Source organism: Hemiscyllium ocellatum, chromosome 8, assembly GCF_020745735.1.
Source record: "Hemiscyllium ocellatum isolate sHemOce1 chromosome 8, sHemOce1.pat.X.cur, whole genome shotgun sequence".
NCBI lineage: Eukaryota > Metazoa > Chordata > Chondrichthyes > Orectolobiformes > Hemiscylliidae > Hemiscyllium > Hemiscyllium ocellatum.
The window spans coordinates 88130515-88154712 of NC_083408.1; the positions used below are offsets into that span (position 1 = coordinate 88130515).

Sequence of the window (24198 nt, forward strand, 5' to 3'; positions counted from 1 at the left end):
TATTGTTTCCCTTTATTGTCCTATTGAAACGTGTATTCACAGGACATGGGCGCTGCTGCTATTTATTGCCATCAGTAATCATTCTAGAATCATAGAATATTTCCAAAAGAGTTTGTGCCACCTCATTCAAAAAGCTATCCAGTTGGTATCATTACTGCATTATTTTTCCATATCCCTGCATTTTTTCCCCTTTACTTATTCAATTTCCATTTGAAAGCCACTACTAAATCTATTTCTACTAATTTTATCAAATTCCAAATCCTAGCAACTCACTTTCCTCTTGTTACTGCCAGTTCTTTTGCCTGTCATATTTATTCTGTTCCCCTTGGATGTTGACTCTTCAACCACTGGACACAGTTTATCATTATTTCCTCTGTCTAAAGCCTTCATGATTCTACATTATGCTAGCAAATCTCATCTTGGCCTTTCCTGCTCTAAGGAGAACTTTGGGTTCTCCAGTAAGTTCACGCAGCTGTATTCCCTCATCACTGGAACCATTTGTAGGAAATCTCTGTATGTTGTACAAATTTTCCATATTCTTCTCATGGTGTAGTGCCATTAAAGGTGGTGATGGGCTTTCTTTTTGATACATTGCAGTTCATGTGCTGGATGTATTTCACTTCTGTTGGTAAGTTGGAATATCCCAGGTTTTGGCTTAGCAATAATGGATGCGCGGTGAGACATGCTGAAGTTAGGATATCCTATAACTTGGAGAGAAGGTGGGAGATGAAGGTGTTCCATGTATTTTTCCTTTTGTCTCTCTAAGCAATAGAGACCACAGATATGCAAGCCGTTGTCATTGTCTGAGCTGGCTTGTGAAAATGGATATATTGGCAAGGTAATGGAGGCTGTTGGCCCCATTTTGTGGCATCATTTTCCCATTTTGTGACATCAACAAATCCATTGCCAATTCTTCTGAATCAGTCCACATTATTCCATGTCTACAATCGCTCTGCATTTACATGATGCATTTTAAAAAATTCTTTCTGCCAAAATGGACAATTTCACATTTTCCAACATTATCCTCCATTTGCCATATTTTGACTCCCTCACTTTACCAATTTATATCTTTGTGAAGCTTCCGTATGTTCTCTTCACAACTTACTTCCCCATGTATCTTTATGTAATCAACAAATGAAAGTGGCATGGTGGCTTAATGGTTAGCACTGCTGTCTCACAGCGTCAGGGACCCAGGTTCAATTCCCACCTCGGGCGACTGCGTGGAGTTTGCACATTCTCCCCACGTCTGCGTGGGTTTCTGCCAGTTTCCTGCACAAAAGATGTGCAGGTCAGGTGAATTGACCATAGTGTTAGGTGCATTAGTTAGAGTAGGGGCATAGGTCTGGGTGGGTTACTTTTCGTAAGGTTGGTATGGACTTGTTGGGCTGAAGAGCCTGTTTCTATACTGTAGGGAATCTAATTTTAAAAATCTAATAAATTTGGCAACTGAATCATCTGTCCCTTAATCTGAGTCATTTATATAAATTGTAGGTAGTTGAAGTCCAAGCACCAATTCTCTTGGCTCCCTGTTAGGATTATTGATGAGAATCTTGAAGTTAATTTTGACTTAGAGAAGGCTTTTGACAGAGTCCCACATGAGAAATTAGAGGATAAAATTAAAGCACAAGAGATCTAGGGTAGTGAGTTAACATGGCAGAAAACTGGTTAGCTAATCAAAACCAAAGATTAGGAATAAATAGGTCTTTTTCTGAATGGCAGGCTGACTAGCGGAATCCACCAAGATCAGTACTTGGACCCCAGCTATGCACAATATACATTCATGATTTGGGTGAGAGAACCAAATGTAATGTGTCCAAATTTGCAGATGGCACAAAGTCAGATGGGAGAGTGAGCCGTGAGGAAGATACTGAGATGTTTCAGTGTGATTTATACAAGCTGAATGGTGGGCAAATGCATGGTAGATGCAATATAATGTGGATAACTGTGAGATTATTGACTTTGACAGCAAAACCAGGAAGAAGGATTATTATTTGAATGGCTATGAATTGAGAAGGGGAGTATACAAGAAGACCTTGTACGCCAGTCATTGAAGGGAAGCATCCCAGTACAGCAGGTCGTGAAGAAAGTTGGCTTTTGTAGTGGGAGGATTTGAGTATGGGGCAGGGATGTTTTGCTGCATTATAAAGAGCCTTGGTGAGACCATGTCTGGAATATTGTGTATAGTTTTCATCTCCTTATCTGAGGAAGGGTATTCTTGCTATTGAGGGAGTGCAACAACTGATTCTTGGGAAGTAGGACTGATATATGTGTGGGGTTGAATCAGTTGGGATCACAATTGCTAGAGTTCATCGAAACATATAAAATTCAAACAGGACTAGACGCAGGAAGATCTTCCTAATGGTATAGGAGTCCAGAACCAAGAGTCATAGTTTAGGGATATGGAGTAAACCATTTAGAACTGAGGTAAGGAGATATTTCATCCAGAGAGTGGTGAGCCTGTGGAATTCATTACAACAGAAAACAGTTGAGATCAAAACATTGTATGATTTCCAGAAAGAATTAGATATAACATTTGAGGCCAGAAAAATCAAAAGATATGTTGGGAGTGGGTGGGGGCAAGTGGAAAGCAATCACGGGCTATTGGGTTAGCTGATCAGCTGTGATCATAATGAATGGTGGAACAGGCTCAAAGGGCCAAGTGGCCTACTCCTACTCTTATTTTCTACGTATTTACATTGCACTGTTCATAATTTGTGTGAGGGTGAGATTTGTAGAAGTGAAACAAAAAAGATATAGATTGTCTTGAAAATGTGAAAATGTTTCTCCCTCAATCTAGTTGAAGTTTAGGGACACACCTACTGGATCTGATGAAAACAGAAGATAGGCAGAAACAGACAATGCATAGTGTCCATCAACATTTGTAAAAGAAAGACATTAATAGATCTGCAGTGTTTCAGATTTTATTTCCATTTCAGATTTTCAGTATTTTTGTTTCTACTGATTAATATTTTTCAACAAAGTTGCTCAATCCCAACTGGCTGCCACAGTTGCCTGCATAATAATAATATCTATACTTTTAAAAGTAATGAGTTGGCAACAAAGCGATTTGACATATTTTGAGGATATGGAAAGCAGCTCTAAATGCATCTTCTTTCAAAAATAAATACTTTCTCGCTGGGCTCATGAATAGACCTTTAAATGGAATGCACAGTGGAATACAGTCAGCCTTGTAGCTCTCTCTGCAAAACGGCTGGTCATTTCCATTTTTGTTTTGCTTCCAACTGAAATTGGAAGAGAAGCTGGTTTGTTGGTTTCTGTGAGTTTGCAGCTTTGACATTTGACTGTTGATGGAAGTGCAGCCAGATTTCCAACTTAACAGTAACTGCAATGTAAGTCTTCATAAAAGCTCCAGCCACAAGTGTGATAGGTGGGAGATGAAGAAATACAGCAGCCATTGGGCTGCAAAACTAATGGCATCTGATGTGTGCCCAGTGCTCCCTGCTAATTTCAGTGACCAATTATTCCTTTGTCTGCCATTCCAAGCCATGAATATTCTCCCAACAAGAATAAGAATAGCTGTGTTATGTTGTGTGATTTTTCCCTCTGTGCACTGGAGATTAATGTGCACAGAGGGGAAAGTGAGGACTGCAGGTGTTGTAGATCAGAGTCGAGAGTGTGGTGCTGGAAAGCACAGCAGATCAGGCAGCATCCAAGGAGCAGGAGAATTGATATTTCGGACAAGAGCCCTTCATCAAGAGCCTCGTTCCTGGTGAAGGGCTCTTTCCTGAAACAACAATTCACCTGCTCCTCAGATGCTGCCTGACCTGCTGTGGTTTTCCATCACCCCACTCACAACATTGATGTGCACAAAGCCAAACTAATATTCTTTCTTTCCTTACCTATTGTAGATGTTAATTCTTGTTGCCTGTTCATCCATGGCCATTGGTAGCCTTTTGGTATTTTGACTCAAAAGTCGCCCTTCTAGGAGAATAATTATTGGAATGGAGTTTGATGCTGGATAATGTGTTCAATATTCATACAGTTGTCCTTTCTGCCAGAGTCACTGAGACCAGTCAGAAATTGGAAACCTGGCTTATTACATCTTTTACACTCCTCAACTTCTAGGCCTCAGGTCATTTATCGCATCGAACAGTTGCTGTGCATGAGAACAGCCCAAGGCCTTTACCTATTCATATGGCAATCTGTTCTGTTTTACTATTTATATTCCGAAGAAACAGCCACACCAGATAATAACATACATTGTTACTTACAGCAGAATTTTAAGAATTTTCAAAATGTTATTTTGTGTATTCCTCTTATAGAGATTTGAAACTGGATAACGTTCTGTTAGATTCTGAGGGACACTGCAAACTGGCTGACTTTGGAATGTGCAAAGAGGGAATCTATAATAACTGCACAACTGGGACCTTCTGTGGTACACCTGATTACATTGCACCAGAGGTAGGTAAAACCCAACTGAGAATCCTTTCCCATGTGCTATTTTGGTAGAAATCCAGTTAGGAATAAGAATAAACACACCACTGGGGCTGGGTATTAACTGATCTTCGCTAGTTGGAATCCTTCATCCTCAGTGTTATCACTCTTTCAGAAGCTCATGCAGAATTCTGCCTGCAGAATTGTGCTGCTCTTGACATTAGGTTTGATCTGAGGTCAGTATATCATGACCTTGGCTTATTCATATGATTTGATCCATTATGGGTAGAATTTAATGTCTCCCATGTGACAAGTTTGATGGTATGGGGGGAGGTGGAGGCATTTAAATGGGGAGAAGGAGGCAGATCGGAACTCTGGAGTTAGAATGGAGGACCACAATGCTGTAGGGGGCAATTCAATATATAAGTGGGGGAGACGTTTGAACATGGGAGAGAAGGGTGTCATGGTTGGTGGGAGAGGGGATTGTTGACTGCACCTTGGCTTCCATGATGATGGGGGACAGTGTACTACCAGACCCAGCATGTTTACGTGATATGTCTGGGCTGGCCCAATGATAAAGCAGCAGATGTAAACTCGGACTGTTTGGATGGGACTGAGAATCATAGAATCCCTGTAGTGTGGAAGTAAGCCATTGAGTCTGCACAGACTCTCTGAAATGCGTCCCACCCAGACCCACCTCTTACCCTATCCCTGTAATCATGCATTTCCCATGGATAATCCGCCTACCTTGCACATCTTTGGACTGTGGGAGGAAACTGGAGCACCCAGAGGAAACCCATGCAGGCATGGGGAGAGTGTGCAAACTCCACACAGACAGTTGCCCAAGTATGGCATTGAATTCAGGTCACTGTGAGGCAGCAGTGCTAACCATCAAGCCTCCGTGCCACCAAAGAGCAAGAGCAAAGAGCAAAACCTCTGGGGTTGATGAGGAAGGCTTTCAGGAGAGGCGTGTTTAAATTAGGAGCTTCAACAAGACAGAGAGGCAGAGTCTGAGGAGTGACTGCTGTTCCCTGCCATTGTGCTGCCAAAGGAGATGAAAATGGCCGCCCAGAATGCCTGGAGTAAGTGCATCCTTGTGTGAGGGAAACATCCTCAATTTTGAGTGATGTGAGCCTGTTCAAAGAACAACACTGTTCTGCAGACATCCATACATTGAAGCTGAAAGCCAGCCCTGAGTCATGCGTCTATGTGAATTTTGGTATTGACCTCCTACATACAGTCCAAATCCTTGACCCAAGCCCTCCTCAGCTGATCATGTAAGATAATGGCTAAACCCCAAAAATGTCCTTGATATGCTGCTGTTTTTATAGCTTGGATACTGGAACATTATGTATTTCTCATGATGACTAGCCTCTGTACCTGCAGTTGCAGCTAGACAGATACTTGCGTACCCACATGATTGTGAAAGATGAACGTATATTTACAAATGGGATCACATATTTACAGTGACTTGTTACCTGTGCTATCTATGTGCCCTCAGAAGGTTGCTTTATTTCTTCCTTCCCATTATGTCTCAGATTCTGAAGCTGTTTTGATGGGAGCCTGCCCGAGAGTGGAACTGGTTGACCTTGGAGATTTGGTCAGCTGGCCCTGGGGTAATTTGTTGTGCCTTGAGGGTCCAAAGAATGCTGGGACTGCCATGCCAGAGGCAAGTGACCCCTCTCAGAGGGCAATAGCAGCAGGCAGACTGCTGTTGGGAAGCCTGGCCACCTCTGACAGATTCCAAATGGAGATGTCTGGGGCAGTTTTTTTATTGTTCCTCCTCTATCTGAGTATCTGCTGGCCCTGTCCTGCTTTCTTGTGAGGAAGGAGCACCTGGAGTCAGCTGAAGTCTCCTCAACCCCCTGTTGCCTTGCTGTTGGTGCAGAGCATCAGTGGCAGGAGCAATGGAGCTTAAGTCTGTGTGTATATCTGGTAGACACCGAAAGTGCTGGATTTAACTGTCTACAGCAGCCACCAATTTGTTCATGGAGGCAGTCAGACCCCCTTGCACTTGAGGTCGCAGGGTCCACCATGATGCTGCAGTCCTACACTCTTTGGGTTAGATTGTCCAGTGCTCCTGAGAAATCAGCCTGCTGCTGCAATGTCTACATGTGCCAACAGCTTGGGGGTCCTAAAACTGCAGTTGAACTGGTGTCTGATCATGGGCAAAACTCCAAATGCCAGCAGCCTGGTATGTTTCACCCTTGGCCAGTTGCGGAGACATGACAGTGAAGTACTCATCAATTGGTGCTCCCTCCTTCAATCTAGATAGAATACACACTGGGGTGTGAGCATCTGAGCTGGTGGGGAAGACTGCCATGTTGACACTTCCGCTGAGGTGTCACTGTTCTCTTCCTTAGCTTTGGCAGATGGCATGTCTTGGTGGGCAGGACTGATAGCAGATACCATGGACACACACTAGAAGAAGACTTAAAATAAAAATGTCACAACCAAGGAGAATAAGTTGTGACATTTTTAACAGTGAAATGCATCTGGCAGTAATAGGAGAGTAGCACAATAATGAGCAATGCTTTTTACTGGGGGGGGGGGGTGAGACATGAATGCTTTGGCAGGTCCTGGTCTTCACTGGTCACTTGGAGGAGAAAGTGAGGACTGCAGATGCTGGAGATCAGAGCTGAAAATGTGTTGCTGGAAAAGCGCAGCAGGTCAAGCAACATCCAAGGAGCAGGAGAATCGACTTTTCTGGCAGGAAGAAGGGGTCATGCCCGAAACGTCGATTCTCCTGCTTCTTGGATGCTGCCTGACCTGCGCTTTTCCAGCAACACATTTTCAGCTCTTCACTGGTCACTGCCAAGATGCTCTCCTGGAAGGGTGTGAGGAGTTGAATATCTGACATCCTATCACCCAACCTGGCTCCCTCAGCCCTTTGGCCATAATGAGAGAAGGGGAGGGATTGAGAGGAGATATAAGCACAGCTGTTGTGACAGTAGAGGAAAGGTGGTGAGCTGTAATGAGTGAGTGAGTAGGCAGCATGGAGACCGTGCTGGTTTAGTAATGTGGGGGCATTTGGGCTGGCAAAAGAGAGAGTGAGAGAGAAGCTCAACTGAGCTCTGATGAGAGGTGAGTGCCGTAGCAGAGATAGAGGGAGTGTGAGGTAGTGGAGAACAGAAGGTGACACTTAACTTGGCAATGTGAAGAAGATCATTCATCTACTTCCTGAATGGTTGGGCTTTCCTCCAGTAGATGGAGACTGCACTGACCTTGGTGGCAACCTCAGTCCAGGCTGGCAGGGTCTGGGAGTGTGGCCTCTTCTTGGAAGCAGACAGCATCTCCTCTGCATGATCCCATCCACCAGGTCTTCCAGCCCCCTATCTACATGATGGGGTGATGCTTTCCCCTGCTCAGCCATAAGTGGAATGAAATGTCTGTAAAAGTGCAGGCCAGTTCCTAATGCCAGCACTTGACTTGGTGCACAATGGCTTTTTAAATATGGCGCTAGCACTAGGGTGCCAGTGTATCCTGGGAATTTCTAGCAGTGGTGAGTAGCTCTGGCTATAGTAAGTGGGTGAATTGAGCTAGCATTGGACAAGAGGGGTGGAGGGACGTGGTGTGTAGTTAATGAGATGAGTTTGGGATGATTGCATGAGAATATCCACTAATGGTGAGAAACTCTTCACAAAAATGACTTTTTGCCAAAACATGGTAAAATTCAGCCCAAAGGTTCCAAACCATATTTTAAGTGGCAATAATACACGATTACAGAGACTATAGTTTCATGCAACATTCACTGCAAACTATCTGCTCTACATGAGAATAGAGTCGTTGATAAACTTCCCTCATTTGATTAGCTATAAAGGTTCAGATGTACAAGGGTACTGGATTCATTTTAAATTCACACAGTCTCAAAGTCTCACTTCATATCAGTTAAGATATGCAAACAGTCGAGTTTCTCACTGTAATGTTGATAGGCTGGGCTCGGAGCTTTTTTTATTTAGTGGAAGTCCTATTTGTGTAGGAGGTTAAAATTCAAATATTAGATAATAGAATACTTTAAAACCTGTCTTACACTGTCACCATCAAGCACTCACCTAGCTCACCTTGGACAAGATCAAATGCAACTGGTTTAATAACATTTTAGCTTAAAAAACACATCAGCTTCACAAAATCAGTCCACATGGCATCAGATAGACTTTGCTAATAATGATCACTGTTTTATTGCAAGTTTCTGTTGAATTCTGTGAACAGTATTGTGCTTTGGAACTTATCTTTTCAGACTTTGTTAATATGATTCTCATGTTGGGTTTTTAAAGATGCTTAGGAGAAGAGAACATCATAAAATCTAGACTGAATTACATTTCTGGTCCCTCAAATGAATGACTTCTTTTTTGCATATATGTGTTTCTAAGTAATTGTGGTTTCGTATTTGAATGTGTGGCCTGACTCAACTTTGCCAGGGCAAAGCTTACTGTCATCATAACGGCCTCTATAACTCTGGCCCTCACCACAAACTCTTTAATCACCAATTTCATTTCTCTCCATGACCACTATGATGCTGTGTCTGAGACTGAACCAAACAGTTCGGAATCTCAGATTTGACTCTGACATGAGGCTTCTGGCCACATATTTGCACAATAGCTATTTATTCTCTTACCATTACCTGGAACTGCCCTTTTCTGAGCTGTACTGCTGCCAAAGGCCTCATCTTTGTTAACTCTACACTATTATTCCAAAACCTCCAGACCAGCTTCCATCTTCAACACTCCATAAATTTAATGTTATCTAAAACTCTGATGCCTGTATAGTAATCCACATTATGTCTCATGCACCCATTGTTCTCTATGTTCTTACTTACATTGACCCTGGGTTAAGAAGTGTCTTGATTTTAAAGTTCATCTTGTTTTTCAAATCTCCCCCTCCCTACAATTCTTTTAGCCGTTTCTTTTGTACTGGCCTCTTGCACTTGCAGATTTGAATCCCTCCGCCTTGGTGACCATGGTTTGAGTTGTTGAGTCCTTAGCTGTGGTGGTTCCTGCTTAAACCTCTCTGTCTTTTACTTCTTCTTCCTTATTTAAGATACTCCTAGCCATGGATGGATTTTATAGCCGTCTTGGTTGGAGGTGGGAGAGGAACCGAAAATATATAGGTTGAGTAATCCACCACCTTTCTGCTCACCCCCAATCCAGTCCCTATAATATTGGAGAGTGGGGGGGAGCTATGAAACTTCATGGGAGCAGTAGAAGGGTGACAGGCCACACACACCCTTGGGCCTATTAAGATTCTTAATGGCCATTTATTGTCCACTGACACCCCTAATCTGTAATGGAAGGCAGACAAGAGTGAGCAAACTGATTTTAACCCTGTCTTGGTTGGGGGCCACCCTGTTTTGAATAAGGAGGGACAGGGGATATCTTCAACACCTCAGAGGACCTCAGGTATAATCATATCCCAACTTTGTTCCTACCCACTGGTCCATCCTAACCAATCCCTCCCTGCCCCAAAGCCCAACCTGGCTGACTCCAGGAACCGCACACTCTTCTCCTGAGGGAACTATTCCATTCCACAGTACTGGTGCTACTTGGAATATTAAAGCTGCTACCCAGTTGGCCTACCTGCCAGTTCCTAAAGGTGGGACTTCCTTCAGTAACGATGGACGTCCATCCACCCACAGCTTTTCTAGGCTGCCTGAAGCACCTGGGGTGGGACTTGTTCAAAACAGACTGACTATTTTTCTGAGATGGGAAAGCAGATTATCCCATCCCTCCACCAAGTCCCACAACCGAGTCAAACTGAGCCTACTAAAAACTCTCTGCTTCATCTATCCTTATCCTTATCCTTGCTGTCCAGTTTTGTTACATAATTCTCTTGTGAATCTTATGCTCCTGCATTGTGCAAGGTACTAAAAAAAATACAAGTTATTGTTGTTGCTTTATCATATCGAACCACCTCCTCTCCTACCTCCCTGGCCAGTCAAAGCACCTCAGTAACGATTCACTAAGCAACCTAATTCAAGTTGGTGAAGCCAGGTCAGAAGTTTACAATTCCACTCGTTATACAAACCACACCAACTCCATGTTTCACTGTGTGGCAGAAAAGCTGACAACCACGTTCACCAAGGCAAGTGTGTTGCAAAACCAGACACCACTTGCAATCTCGAGGCCATTTAGTCTATGGCACGTGCCAGTGCTTTGGAAAAGCTGTATAAATAGTCCAACTCCCCTGAGGTTTTAGCCATGGCCCAGTTTTTTATTTCACTTAAGTACTGTAATTATTCAGGGGTGTGTGGAGAGGTTCTGTTAGTGAAAGCAAATATTTCTATCTGAATTTTTGGTTATTTGGTTTACTTATTTATTTAGATATTTTCATTTTCCTTTAGTTGTTCCAGGAGACTGTGTCTGGCACCCTAGACTTAATTATGAGCCATCATCACTCTATCATTCAGTCTAAAATAGTTACTTCAAAAGTATGCTTAAAGACATGGTATGCCTTAATGAGTCCTTATTCAGTCAAATAATTAATGCCGTAACTCCTGCGCCTACCATCTGTCAAATAGAAGTATAATTTTGGAGCTGTTGTGTGTTTCATGCCTAGTTGAACCCACAGCCTCTTTCCTGGGTAGCACATGGTGCACAGTAAAAGGTCTGTTGAACACATTTAGATATTGGGTAGTACAGCTGAGTTAGATGAGGCAGATGGAAGTGGCACTGAGGGAGCAAGTGACAGAAGAATAGATTTTCTGTGTCCTCACCAATGGTTTCCTCTATGCTTTTCTTTAATGGTCTCCAACACCTTCAGGCATGAACAAGATATTTCTACCTTATTGAAATTTCTGGTTAGTTCCACATGGATAACTTGTTGGATTGACAGGAGTTTTATTTCTGGGCAGATTTTGCAAGAATTGCAGTATGGCTCCTCGGTGGACTGGTGGGCACTCGGTGTGCTGTTGTACGAGATGCTGTGTGGGCAACCACCGTTTGAAGCTGAGAATGAAGATGATCTGTTTGAATCCATTCTGAATGATGAGGTGCTTTACCCAGTCTGGCTGAGTGAACGTGCAATGGCCATCCTGAAAGCAGTAAGTGAAGACCCATTCCCTAACCTTTTGTTCGACCCTCGATCAACCCTCAGGAGCAAGGTTGTCTCGACAGGAATAGAATTAACATTTCTGATCTTGAAATAGCCCTAAAATTGTGCATGCAACATTAACTGTCTCTCCAAGGGTCATTTAGCAAATGCCTTTTCTACATGCTACTGATTTATTATGGCACTGAGGAATTGCTTCGCTCCACTTGAATCCCTTCTCTCCTGAAGCTATTAACTGACAGTGAACATTTCTGCTCGAGTCCGATATTCATAAATGTATTTTTATAGCAGCTTTAACATCATAGAACAGCATCATAGCAAGACACTTCACTGATAAAACGTAATATAACATTAGGCCCCATGAGGAGACATCAAGTCAAAAGCTCTGTCAAAGAGTTCAACTTTAAAGAGCTCCTTTGAAGGAGAAGAGTGAGGTAATGGGTGTAGATAGGGAGTTCCAGAGCTTGGCACAGTCATTGGAGACTTTAAGAACAGGAATAGAAACATGGAAGTTAGGAGCAGGAGCCTGCCCTTTGGCCCTTTGAGTCTGCTGCACCATTCAATATTATCTTACCTCAATGTCATATGCTGGCTTTCTATCTATACCCCTTGATGGCTTTAAAACCAAAAAAAATGTATCTATCTCTTCCTTGAATATCAGAATGCTCATAAGATTAGAATGAGAGGTGTACAGAGATCTCAAAAGCTTGTTTGTTTTGGGGCAAATTACTGAGATAGTGAGGGGCGAAGTCACGGTGACATTGAAAAACAAGGATATGTGTTTTAAAATGGAGGTGTCGCTTGCGCAGGAGCCAGTGTAGATGAGTGAGCACAGGAGTGTTAGGGGATGGTACCAGGTGCAAAACGGGACACAGGGAAACAGTTTCAAATGAGCTCCAGTTGAGAGTGTAGAATGTGGAAGGCAAGTCAGGAGTGGGTTGGAATAGTCAGATCTTGCAGTAGCAAAGGTATGAGTGAAGCTTTCTGCAGCAGGTAAGCTGAGACAAAGGTGAAGTCAGGCAATCTTAGAAATTGTTGCTCTTTGTATGAATGTACAAATGTATTTGAAACCTCATTTTGGGATTAAACATAACCTCAAAGTTGCCAGCAGATTTGATTTTGCTTCAGACAGTAGCTAGACAGAAGGACAGAGTCAGTAGCTGGGGAACAGAGCGTGGAGCAGGACCCAAACCATGGCTTCAGTGTTCCCTTGGAGAAACATTCTTCTTATCCAGTATTGGATGTGAGATAGCAACAGTAGAAGAGTCACAATAGGTGGTGGTGAGGGAGAGCTGGCTGTCATCAGCATGTATATGAAAACTAACACTGTTTGTGGATAATATCATTGAGGGGCACTGTGTAGATGAGGAATGGGATGGGCCAAGAATTGACCTTTGACGGCCACCAGAGATCATGGTGCAGGAGCAAGAAGAGAAGTCTTTGTAAATTAAACTGGGGCTGAGAGTAAAGAAATAGGTATGGAACCTGTCAAGAGCAGTTCCCCCCAGTTGGATGAGAGTGGGGAAATGTTTGAACAGAATGCTGTGGTCAACCATGTCTCAAAAGCAGTCAACAGTTCAAACAGGATAATGAGGGAATTGTTACCATTTGCACAGTCACAATCAATATAATTTTTCTCTTTAATGAGAGCTGTTTTGCACAGAATTTCCAGTTGACCGTTGGTCTGATATGTTGAGCTGGTTTTGAAATGCTGACCCCAATTCGAGCACCTTAATTTGGTGGCTAGACTGAGATCAGTTAATTCAGTTGTGACTCTCAGTCCAGTGCTGAGGGAGTGCTGCACTGACTGTGATGTTGTTTCCTGCCATCTCTGCGCAAGTTAACTGCTGCATTTCTTCCATTACACAAACGACTAGGTTTCAAAAGTACTCCCTTGGTTACAAAGTGCTTTAGGATGTCCTGAGGTGTGACATGAATGCAAGTCTACTTTTTTCTTGTAATTCAGCACAGAGTAGGAAGTGGGCCTGACATTTTGCAGTGTTATTTGGCTCAGTGCTGGACATTGTTTTACATTGTTTTGCTTATCGAGAGATAAATGGACTGCAGCAATTTAAAAAGACAGCTCACCACCACCTTCTCAAGGGCAACTAGGGATGGGCAATAAATGCTGGCCGGCTAGCGATGTCCACATCCCACAAATAAATTTTAAAAAGATAAATCTACCAACCAAATGAAAGAGGCAATTCTATTAGAATTGTTTCCATTCTGAAATTGACCTAATAAAAGCGAAATATTCCTTATCTCATGCCTTGCAACAGATAGCACTGTCTTTGTACTCGGGGAAAGTACCTGAATGGTACAGCACTTCAACCCAGTGCAACCCAGACGGTCTACACATTGTATTCCTGGTCAGGTTCATTGAAAAGATTAAACAGACAACATATCTGTTGTGCACATCAGCAGAGCATCTTAGAAACAGCATTGTAAGACCCATGAGAATATGATAGTCATCAGGAAGGGGAAAGAACCTGGAGAATGACCTGAATAAATCAAAAGGACAAAGTACCACAGCACGATATGATACAGAAATAAGCCATCAGTCATTTTTTTGGTTTAGACTCATAGAACACAGAACAATACAGCACAGAACAGGCTCCTCATCCCTCGATATTGCGCTTACCTTTGAACTAGTCTAAGCCCATCCTCCTACACTATCCCAACATCATCCATTTGCTTATCCAAGGACTGTCTAAATGCCTCTAATGTGGCTGAGTTAACTACATTGGCAGGCAGGGCTTTCCATGCCTTTACCACTCTCTGAATAAAGAACCTGCCTCTGACATCTGTCTTAAATCTATCACCCCTCAATTTGCAGCTCTGCTCCCTCGTACAACCCAACATCATCATCTTAGGAAAAAGACACTCACTGTCCACCCGATCTAATCCTCTGATCATCTTATATGTCTCTATTAAATTCTCTCCTAGCTTCTATCTCTCCAATGAGAACAGACCAAAGTCCCTCAGCCTTTCCTCATAAGATTATCCCTCCATACCAGGCAACATCCTGGTAAATCTCCTCTGCACCTTTCCAATGCTTCCACATCCTTCCTGTAATGGGGCGACCAGAACTGTATGCAATATTCCAAGTGTAGCCACACCAGCGATTTGTATAGTTGCAGCATGACATCACAGCTCCAGAACTCAATCCCTCTACCAATAAAACCTAGCACACCGTATGCTTTCTTAACAGCACTATCCACCTGGTTGGCAACTTTCAGGGATCTATGTACGTGGACTCCAAGATCCCTCTGCACATTCACATTACCAAGAATCTTTCCATTGATCCAGTACTCTGCCTTCCTGTTATTCTTCCCAAATTGAATCAGCTCACATTTATTTGCATTGAACTCCATCTGCCACCTCTCAGCCCAATTCTGCAGTTTATCCAAGTCCCTCTGCAACCTGGAACATTTTTCCACAATGTCCACTACTCCACCGATTTTAGTGTCATCTGCAAATTTACTAACCCATCACCTATGCCTGCGTATAAGTCATTTATAAAAATGACAAACAGCAGTGGTCCCAAAACAGATCCTTGTGCCACACCACTAGTAACCGGACTCCAGGCTGAATATTTTCCATCAATCACCACTCGCTGCCTTCTTTCAGAAAGCCAATTTCTAATCCAAACTGCTAAATCATCCTCAATCCCATGCCTCTGCATTTTCTCGAACAGCCTACCATGTGGAACCTTATCAAAGGCTTTACTGAAGTCCATGTATATCACGTGAATTGCCCTACCCTCATCGACATGCTTGGTCACCTTCTCAAAAAACTCAATGAGGTTTGTGAGACACGACCTGCCCTTGACAAAGCCATGTTGACTATCTCCAATCAAATTGTTGTTTGCGAGATGATTATAAATCATTTCCCTTATAATCCTTTCCAAATTTTTTCCTGCAACAGATGTAAGGCTCACTGGTCTATAATTACCTGGGTCATCTTTGCTGCCCTTCTTGAACAAGGGCACAACATTTGTAATCCTCTAGTCCACTGGTACAAAACCTGTAGACAAAGACGACTCAAAGATCAAAGCCAAAGGCTCTGCTATCTCTTCCCTACCTTCCCAGAGAATCTTCGGATAAATCCCATCCGGCCCAGGGGACATATCTACTTTCACACCTTCTAGAATAGTAAGGACCTCCTCCTTACTAACTTCAATCCTTTCTGGTCTAATAGCCCATATCTCAGTCTTCTCCTCTACACTGTTCTCCTTTTCCTGAGTGAAAACTGATGAGAAATGTTTGTTTGGCACCTCTCCGATCTCCATAGGGTCCACACACAACTTGCCACTTGCATCTTTAACTGGCCCTATTCCTACCCTTCCTGAAGAAAGGCTTATGCCTGAAACATCGATTCTCCTGCTTCTCAGATGCTGCCTGGCCTGCTGTGTTTTTCCAGCACCACATTTTTCAACTCTGGTACTCCAACATCTGCAGTCCTCACTTTCTCCTATTCCTACCCTAGTCATCCTTGTATTCCTCACATACCTAGAGAAAGCTTTAGAGTTCTCCTTTGTTCTACTTGCTAAAGACTGCTCATGTCCTCTCCTTGCTCCTCTTAACTCTGTCTCTCCATCATTTCATTTGAACCATCTTGTCTCAATGTCACATAAGCCACAATTGTCCGCTTAATACGAGATACAATTTCTTTCGTAAATCACGGTTTCCTTACCTTTTCACTTCCTCCCTACCTGACAGGGACATACCTATCAAGGACATGCAATATCTGTTCCTTAAACCAGCTCCATATTTCAATTGTCCCCATCCGCTGCCGTTTGCTGCCCCTTTCTATGCCTCCTAAGTCTTAAGCAAAAACACTGCCTGCAGATGCTGGAAACCAGATTCTGGAGTAGAGTGGTGCTGGAAAAGCACAGTTCAGGGAGCATCCGAGGAGCAGAAAAATCGAGGTTTCGGGCAAAAGCCATCCATCAGGAATACAGCCTAATCACATTATAATTCCTCTTCCCCCATATATAGCTCTTGCTCTGTGACATGTACCTATCCCTTTCCATCGCTAAACTAAACGTAATCAAATTATGTTCACTCTTCCAAAGTGCTCACCTACCCCTAAATCAAACACGTGGCCTGGTTCATTACCAAGTACCAAATTCAATGTGGCCTCCCCTCTTGTTGGCCCTTCGTCAGGAAACCCTCCTGCTCCCATTGGACAAAAACCCAATGCACTAGAGTTATAGCATTTTCCGTCAATGTTGGGGAAGTTAAAGTCCCCCATATGGCCACCCTGTTCCTTTCACTCCTACCCAGAATCATTTTGCCAATTCTCTCCTCCACATCCCTGGAACTCTGCGGAGGCCTATTAAAAAACCCCCAGCAGTGTGGCCACTCCTCTCCTGTTTCTCACCTCGGCCCATACCACTTCAGTAGACGAGTCCTCGTCAAAAGTTCTTTCAGCCACTATTATAATGTCCTTGACTAACAAGGCCTCACCTTCCCCTCTTTTACCACCTTCCCTGATCTTAATGAAAGATCTAAACCCTGGAACCTGCATCATCCATTCCTGACCCTGCTCTGTCCATGTCTCCAAAATGGCCACAACATCGAAGTCCCAGCTATCTATCCATGCTGCAAGCTCACTTACCTTATTCCGGCTACTCCTGGCATTGAAGTAGACACACTTCAAACCAGCTTGCTGTCTGCCATCACACTCCTGTGACCATGAAATCCTGTCCATGTCCTCCCTACTCACATCCTTTTGAGCACTGCAACTACAGGTTCCCATTCCCCTGCTGAGCTCAAGCTGATGGGACAGGGAGTGCCATTTAAACCTGAATTCTGTGTTTATTTTGTACCTTAATTGCTATCTTTAACATTTAAATGCTATGGCATCATTTGAGAAAAGTGGAAAATTTAACTTGTGTATATATACCAGAATTGCTGCCTCTAGTTTTCATTTTCTCACCCAGCCTATCTGTCGGGACTCTCAGCTGTGTCTCTTGTCTCCCCAGGTCATAAATAATGGGGTTTTACACATCTGCTTCGTGTATTTAATTTTACTTCAATTTCTTAAGTATTTCCAACTTTGATTTGCTGTTACACTTAGTACATTGAGATTTGACAAAGCATGTTTTTGGGTTGTAGCAACAGTAATGAGATAAGCCAAAAAGGAAGTGAAAAGGTCGAGCCACTGAAGCTGCACAGACGTGTTGCCCTGGCGTGGTGGCAGTGATATCAGAGATAAACTGTTATCGCTGTGGGTCAAACCTGGTACATTGCAAACATCACTGACAGCACATTTCCTTTAGATAGGTCAGGAAGATAATGTTGTATCTACAGAGTGTATAAAATCCAACCCTCTTCCATGAATCATCTGTTGATGCTCTGAAGTTGAGCAGATCTGGTTCCGAGGAATTATGTTGCAACACGCTCTATTAAGACTTCCGTTTTAGCTTCAAAAAGGAGCTAACATCTGAGAAACTTACCCTCAGTTGTCCGGATCATAACTTGTTTAGATATCCAGGGTTTTAAAAAAAAATTTGTTCTTGTGACTTAAGCATCGCTGGCAAGGCCTGTATTTGTTGCCTATCCTTCATTGTGCTTGTGCCAGCTTAAACCATTGAAGTCCAAATAGTGTGGGAACATCCACAATATCGCCAGGAAGGGATTCCAGGGTTTTGATCCCAAGATAATGAGGGAATGACAATATAGTTCCAAGTCAGGTGACTTTGAGGAGAGCTTGCAAGTGGTGGTGTTCCCATGTAGCTGCTGTCCTTGTCTTTCTCAGTGGTAGAGGTCACTGCTTTGCAAGTTGCTGCATTGCCTTTTTAGTGGCGCACACTGTTCCTATAGTGTACCAGTAAAGGACAGAGTAAATGTCTGAGGGTGTGCTTTCCCCTGGATGGGTGTGGAGCTTCTTGAACATTTTAAGAGTTGCACTAAGCCAGGCAATTAGAATATTCCATCACACTCCTGATTGGTACCTTGGACAGGCTCCAGGGAGTTGAAAAGTGTGATAACTGCAGAATTGCCAGCCTCTGACTTGGTCCTGAAACCACAATGTTTTTATCACTGGTTAGTTAAGTTTCTGATCAGTGGTAACTTTCACGATGTTGACAACAGGGAATTCTGCAGTTGTATATAAAGGGGTGGGGGGATGGTTAGGTTCCCTCCAACTTTGGCTGGTCATGATCTGGCTTTTTTTTAATCATTCCTTGAATGTGAATATTGCAGGTCAAGCTGGAATCAATTACCCATCCATAACTGGCCTTAGTAGTTGATGGCGTGCTACCTTCTTGAAGAGTTGCAGTCCTTGGGGTGTAAGTACAGCCACAGTATGGTTAGGAAGGGGGGTGGGGGGAGGGTTCCATAATATTGACCCAGTGACACTGAAGGCATTTAATATGTTTCCAAGTCAGGATGGTGAGTAACTTGGAGCAGAATTGGCAGGTGGTTGAATATGAACATATATCTGCTGCCCTTTGTCCTTCTAATGATAGTGGTCATGGGTTTCAAAGTGGCTGTCGGAGGAGTCTGGGTGAGCTATTGCAGCACACCTTGCAAATGGTACACACTGCTGCCACGGAGCAGATATGATGAAAGGATTGAATATTGAAGGTGGTGGAGGGGGTGCCAATCGAGCAAGCTGCTTAACCTGGATGTTGTCAAACTTCTTGTATTTTGTTGCAGCTGCACACTCATCCAGGCAAGTGGGAAATATTTCATCACATCCTTGATTTGTGCTTTGTAGGTGGTCTGGGGAGACGGGGAGTGAATTACCTTCTGCAGAATCCCTAGCCTCTGCCCTGCTCATATAGCTCCAGTTGTATGGCCCCAGTTCAGTTCCTGGTCAATGGTAACTGGGGTGATTGTAATGAGGTCAGCCAGCTGGACCTCACAGAATGAGGTCACACCTTCATCAGGGCTTATGCCTGAAATGTCGAATTTCCTGTTCCTTGGATGCTGCCTGACCTGCTGCGCTTTTCCAGCAACACATTTTCAGCTCTGATCTCCAGCATCTGCAGACCTCACTTTCTCCTCGTTGATCATGGGGGACCCAGTGACTGTACTGCTATTGAATATCAAACGGATTTGCTTGTGTTCTGCCTTGATTGCACTGTTGATGATACCTTACATCATCCTGCTATGTATTAGCGATCTAGATCTAGATATGCAGAAGAAAATTTCCAAGTTTGCAGACGACACTAAAAGAATTATAAACAGTGAAGAGAAAAGTGTGGAACTCTGAAAGGACATTGATCGGTTGGTGATGTGGGTAGATAGGAGACAGATAAGGTTCAATGCAGAAAAGTGTGTGAGGTGATGCACTTTGGTCATAACAGTGAAAAGCAACATTAAATTGGTGTAACGTTTTAAAGGGGGTGCAGGAGCAGAAGGATATAAGAGAATATATGCACAGATCATTGATGGTGACAGGACAGGTAAACAGAGCAGTAAGTAAAGCATGCAGTGTTATCCACACTATTAACGGGGCATAGAGTACAAGAACAAGGAGGTGATGCTGAACTAATACAAGACACTTGTTAGACCACAGCTGGAGTATTGCATGCAGTTGTGGATGTCACGTTGTAGGACAGACATGAATGCATTGGAGAGAATGCAAAAGTGACTTTCTCGAATGGTTTCAGGTCCGAGAAACTTCAGCCAAGGGGATAGATTGAAAAAGTTGAAACTGTTCTTCCTGAAGAGAAGAAAACTGCGAGGAGATATGCTTGATATCAATGTCATGTGTGTGAAGCCACTTGTAACCACTCATTACCACTCATAAAAGAAACAAGAACAAGAGGATGTAGGCTTAAAGTGATGTGCAAACAAAGCTAGGCTGATGTGAGAAAAACCTTTTTCAAATGACGACTGTTTCAGGTATGGAATGCAATACCTGGGAATGTGATGGAGTCAGGTTTAGTTGAGACAATCAACAGGATCTTTTGTTTTGAATAGTAATGGTATGCAGGGATGTGGGGAAAAGACAGAAGATTGACACTAGATAAAGAGCTAGTGCATACATGATGGGGCAAGTGGCCTCCTCCTTTGCGATAGCAATTCTCTACTTCTGTGATAACTTTGCAGGTGATCCAGAGTAGACTGGGGCAGTAATTAGTTGGATTAAATTTGTTCTGCTTTTGTGTAGAAGACATATCTGAGCAATTTTCCACATTGTCAGGTAAATGCCAATGTTGTAGTTGTAATGGAAAAGCTTCACTAGGGCAGCTAGTTCTGGAGCACAAGTCTTCGGTAGTGTTGTTGTCAAGGCGCACAGTCTTTGCAGTATCCAGTGCTTTCAGCTTATTAGTGAGAGTGAATTGGATTGATTGGAAGCTGGTAATTGTGATACTAGGGATCTCTCACTGAGGCCAAGATGAATCATCCACTCAGTACTTCTGACTGAAGACTATTGCACGTGCCTTACCTTTTGCACTGATGTGCTGGGCTCTCCCATCATTGGGAATGGTGATATTTGTGGATCCTCCTCCTTTACTGAGTTGTTGAATTGTCCATCACCACTGATAACTGACAATTTTCAAACTGCAGAGCTTAGATCTGATACGTTGGGATGAATTCACTTAGTTCTATCTGTTGCATGCGGCTTCCACTGTTTGACATACAAGGAATCTGGTTTGGTGCTTCACCAGGTTGACACCTCTGTTTTTAAGGTATGCCTGGTGCTGCTCCTGGCATGCCCTCCTGCACTCACCATAGAAACAGGATTGATCCCCTGGCTTGATGGTAATGGTTAAGTGAGGGACATGCTGGTCCATGGATTGAAAACAAATGTTTGCTGCTGATGGCCAACAGTGTCACATGGTTACACAGACTTGAGTTTCTTGTTCTGTTTGAAATCTATTACATTCGGCATGGTGCTCCATGATGGAGAGAATCCACAATTCAAAGACAGGACTTTTTTTCCACAAGTATTGTGTGGTGATCACTCTTGCTAATACAGATTCATCTGCAACAGATAGATTAATGAGAATGAAGTCAACATCTAAACAGTCAAGTTAGGACTAGGAGGCCATTGCATCCTCCAAGCCTGCGCCACCTTTAAATAAGATCATGGCTGATCTGCTTGTAACCTCACCATCACCACCCCCTCCCACATTCCTACCTATTCCTGTTAACTTTTCACTCCTTTTCTTATCAAAAATATTCAAGTACATTGACTTTTAAGGAAGAAAGTCTTACAACTTAGTGAGAAAATGTTATTCCCCATCTCTTATTTTTAAATGGTGACCCTTATTTCTAGATTCTCCCCCAAGTGAAAACATCATTTCCACATCCAAGCAATCAAGCCCTTCTGGATCTTATACTTCTCAATTACAACATCTCTTAGTCCAAACTCTAGCAGACACCACTTCAGCCTCTGCAACCTTTCTTCGTATAACAACTCAGGTATTCGGTCTGTAAACTTTACCTGAATGGCTTCCAATGTATTTGCATCATTCCCCAAATAAGGAGACGAACACTGTAAATGGTACTCTAGATGTGGTCTCAATGGCACTCTGTTTCTGACACAATAATGCCCAACTGTTGTATTCAATTTTCATCACTATAAATGGTAACATTCTATTAGCTTTTCTAATTAATTGCTGTACCTGCTTACTAGTCTTTTGTGAATAATGTACTCGGGCCCCCAGATTCCTCTGCATCTAAGAACTCTCTGTAATCTCATTTAGTTAATTTGCCATCTCTTTGCATACTCATTTACTGCATCCTTGATTCCATAAGACCATAAGACATAGGAGTGGAAGTAAGGCCATTCGGCCCATCGAGTCCACTCCACCATTCAATCATGGCTGATTGGCATTTCAACTCCACTTACCAGTGTTCTCCCCGTAGCCCTTAATTCCTCGAGAATCTATCAATCTCGGCCTTGAAGACATTTAGCGTCCCGGCCTCCACTGCACTCTGTGGCAATGAATTCCACAGGCCCACCACCCTCTGGCTGAAGAAATGTCTCCGCATTTCTGTTCTGAATTGACCCCCTCTAATTCTAAGGCTGTGTCCACGGGTCCTAGTCTCCTCACCTAACGGAAACAATTTCCTAGCGTCCACCTTTTCCAAGCCATGTATTATTTTGTACGTCTCTATTAAGTCTCCCCTCAATCTTCTAAACTCCAACGAATACAATCCCAGTATCCTCAGCCGTTCCTCATATGTTAGACCTGCCATTCCAGGGATCATCCGCGTGAATCTCCGCTGGACACGTTCCAGTGCCAGTATGTCCTTCCTGAGGTGTGGGGACCAAAACTGGACACAGTACTCCAAATGGGGCCTAACCAGAGCTTTATAGAGTCTCAGTAGCACATCTCCGCTTTTATATTCCAACCCTCTTGAGATAAGAGACAACATTGCATTTGCTTTCTGAATCACGGACTCAACTTGCATGTTTACCTTTAGAGAATCCTGAACTAGCACTCCCAGATCCCTTTGTGCTTTGGCTTTACTAATTTTCTCACCATTCATGTTGTAGCCTCTGTTATCCTCGTCACAACTTACTTTCAAGCGTATCTTTGTATTAGCAACAACTGTACCTTGGTCCAAGGTATTTATATAAACTGTTGAATTTGAGCCTCAGTACTGAACCCTGTGGCACACCACTCATACATCTTGTCAAACAGAAGAAGATTCATTTATGCCTACTCTTGGTTTCCTGTTAGCCACCTAATCTTCGATCTAAGTCAATATGATGCCCGATGAATCATGAGCTTTTATTTTCTGCAGTAAGCTTTAACATGACACTTTACCAAGTGTCTCCCAGAAATCTAAATCCCCTTTATTCACGCCACATGTTACTACTTCAAAGAATGCCAAGAAAATTATTTGTGCTTCTCTCCCTTTTTGAATACAGGAGTTACATTTTCTATCCCCCAATTTAATAGAAGCTTCCCCAAATGTAGGGAATTTTGGAAAATTCAAATGAATGTAACAACTATGTCACTAGCCTCTTCCCATTGTCATAGAGTCATAGAGTTATAGAGATGTGCAGCATGGAAACAGATCCTTCAGTCCAACTTATCCATGCTGACCAGATATCCCAACCCAATCTAGTCCCACCTGCCAGCACCCGGCCCATATCCCTCCAAACCCTTCCTCTTCATATACCCATCCAAATGCCTCTTAAATGTTGCAATTGTACCAGTCTCCACCACCACTACCTACACATACCACCCTCTGCATGAAAAAGTTGCCCCTTAGGTCTCTTTTATATTTTTCCCCTCTCACCCTAAACCTATGCCCTCTAGTTCTGGACTCCCCGACCCCAGGGAAAAGACTTTGTCTATTTATCCTATCCATGCCCCTCATAATTTTGTAAACCTCTATAAGGTCACCCCTCAGCCTCCGACACTCCAGGGAAAGCAGCCCCAGCCTGTTCAACCTCTCCCTATAGCTCAAATCCTCCAACCCTAGCAACATCCTTATAAATCTTTTCTCAACCCTTTCAAGTTCATCTTTCCATTAGGATCCAGAGTCTTCACAGCATAAAGCTGGGGTGGCACAGTGCCTCAGTGGTTAGCACTGCTACCTCACAGTACCAGCAACCTGGGTTCAATTCCCACCTCAGGTAACTGTCTGGGTGGAGTTTGCACATTCTCCCCGTGTCTGCGTGGTTTTCCTCCCACAGTCCAAAGATGTGCATGTCAGGTGAATTGGCCATGCTAAATTGCCCATAATGTTAGGTGCATTAGTCAGAGGGAAATGGCTCTAGGTCGATTACTCTTCAGAGAGTTGGTGTGGACTTTATGGGCCGAAGGGCCTGTTT

The 24198-nt window shown here is 43.2% G+C and overlaps 1 protein-coding gene across 2 annotated transcripts in view; it reads left to right on the forward strand.

The window, feature by feature from the left end:
• prkcha (protein kinase C, eta, a) overlaps positions 1-24198 on the forward strand; it is a 230435-nt gene that overhangs the window by 190843 nt on the left and 15394 nt on the right. For both annotated transcript variants that reach the window (XM_060829335.1, XM_060829336.1), the window contains exons 11-12: positions 4284-4422; positions 11243-11431. In XM_060829335.1, the coding sequence (XP_060685318.1) occupies positions 4284-4422; positions 11243-11431 (328 nt within the window). The remainder of the gene's footprint in view (positions 1-4283; positions 4423-11242; positions 11432-24198) is intronic.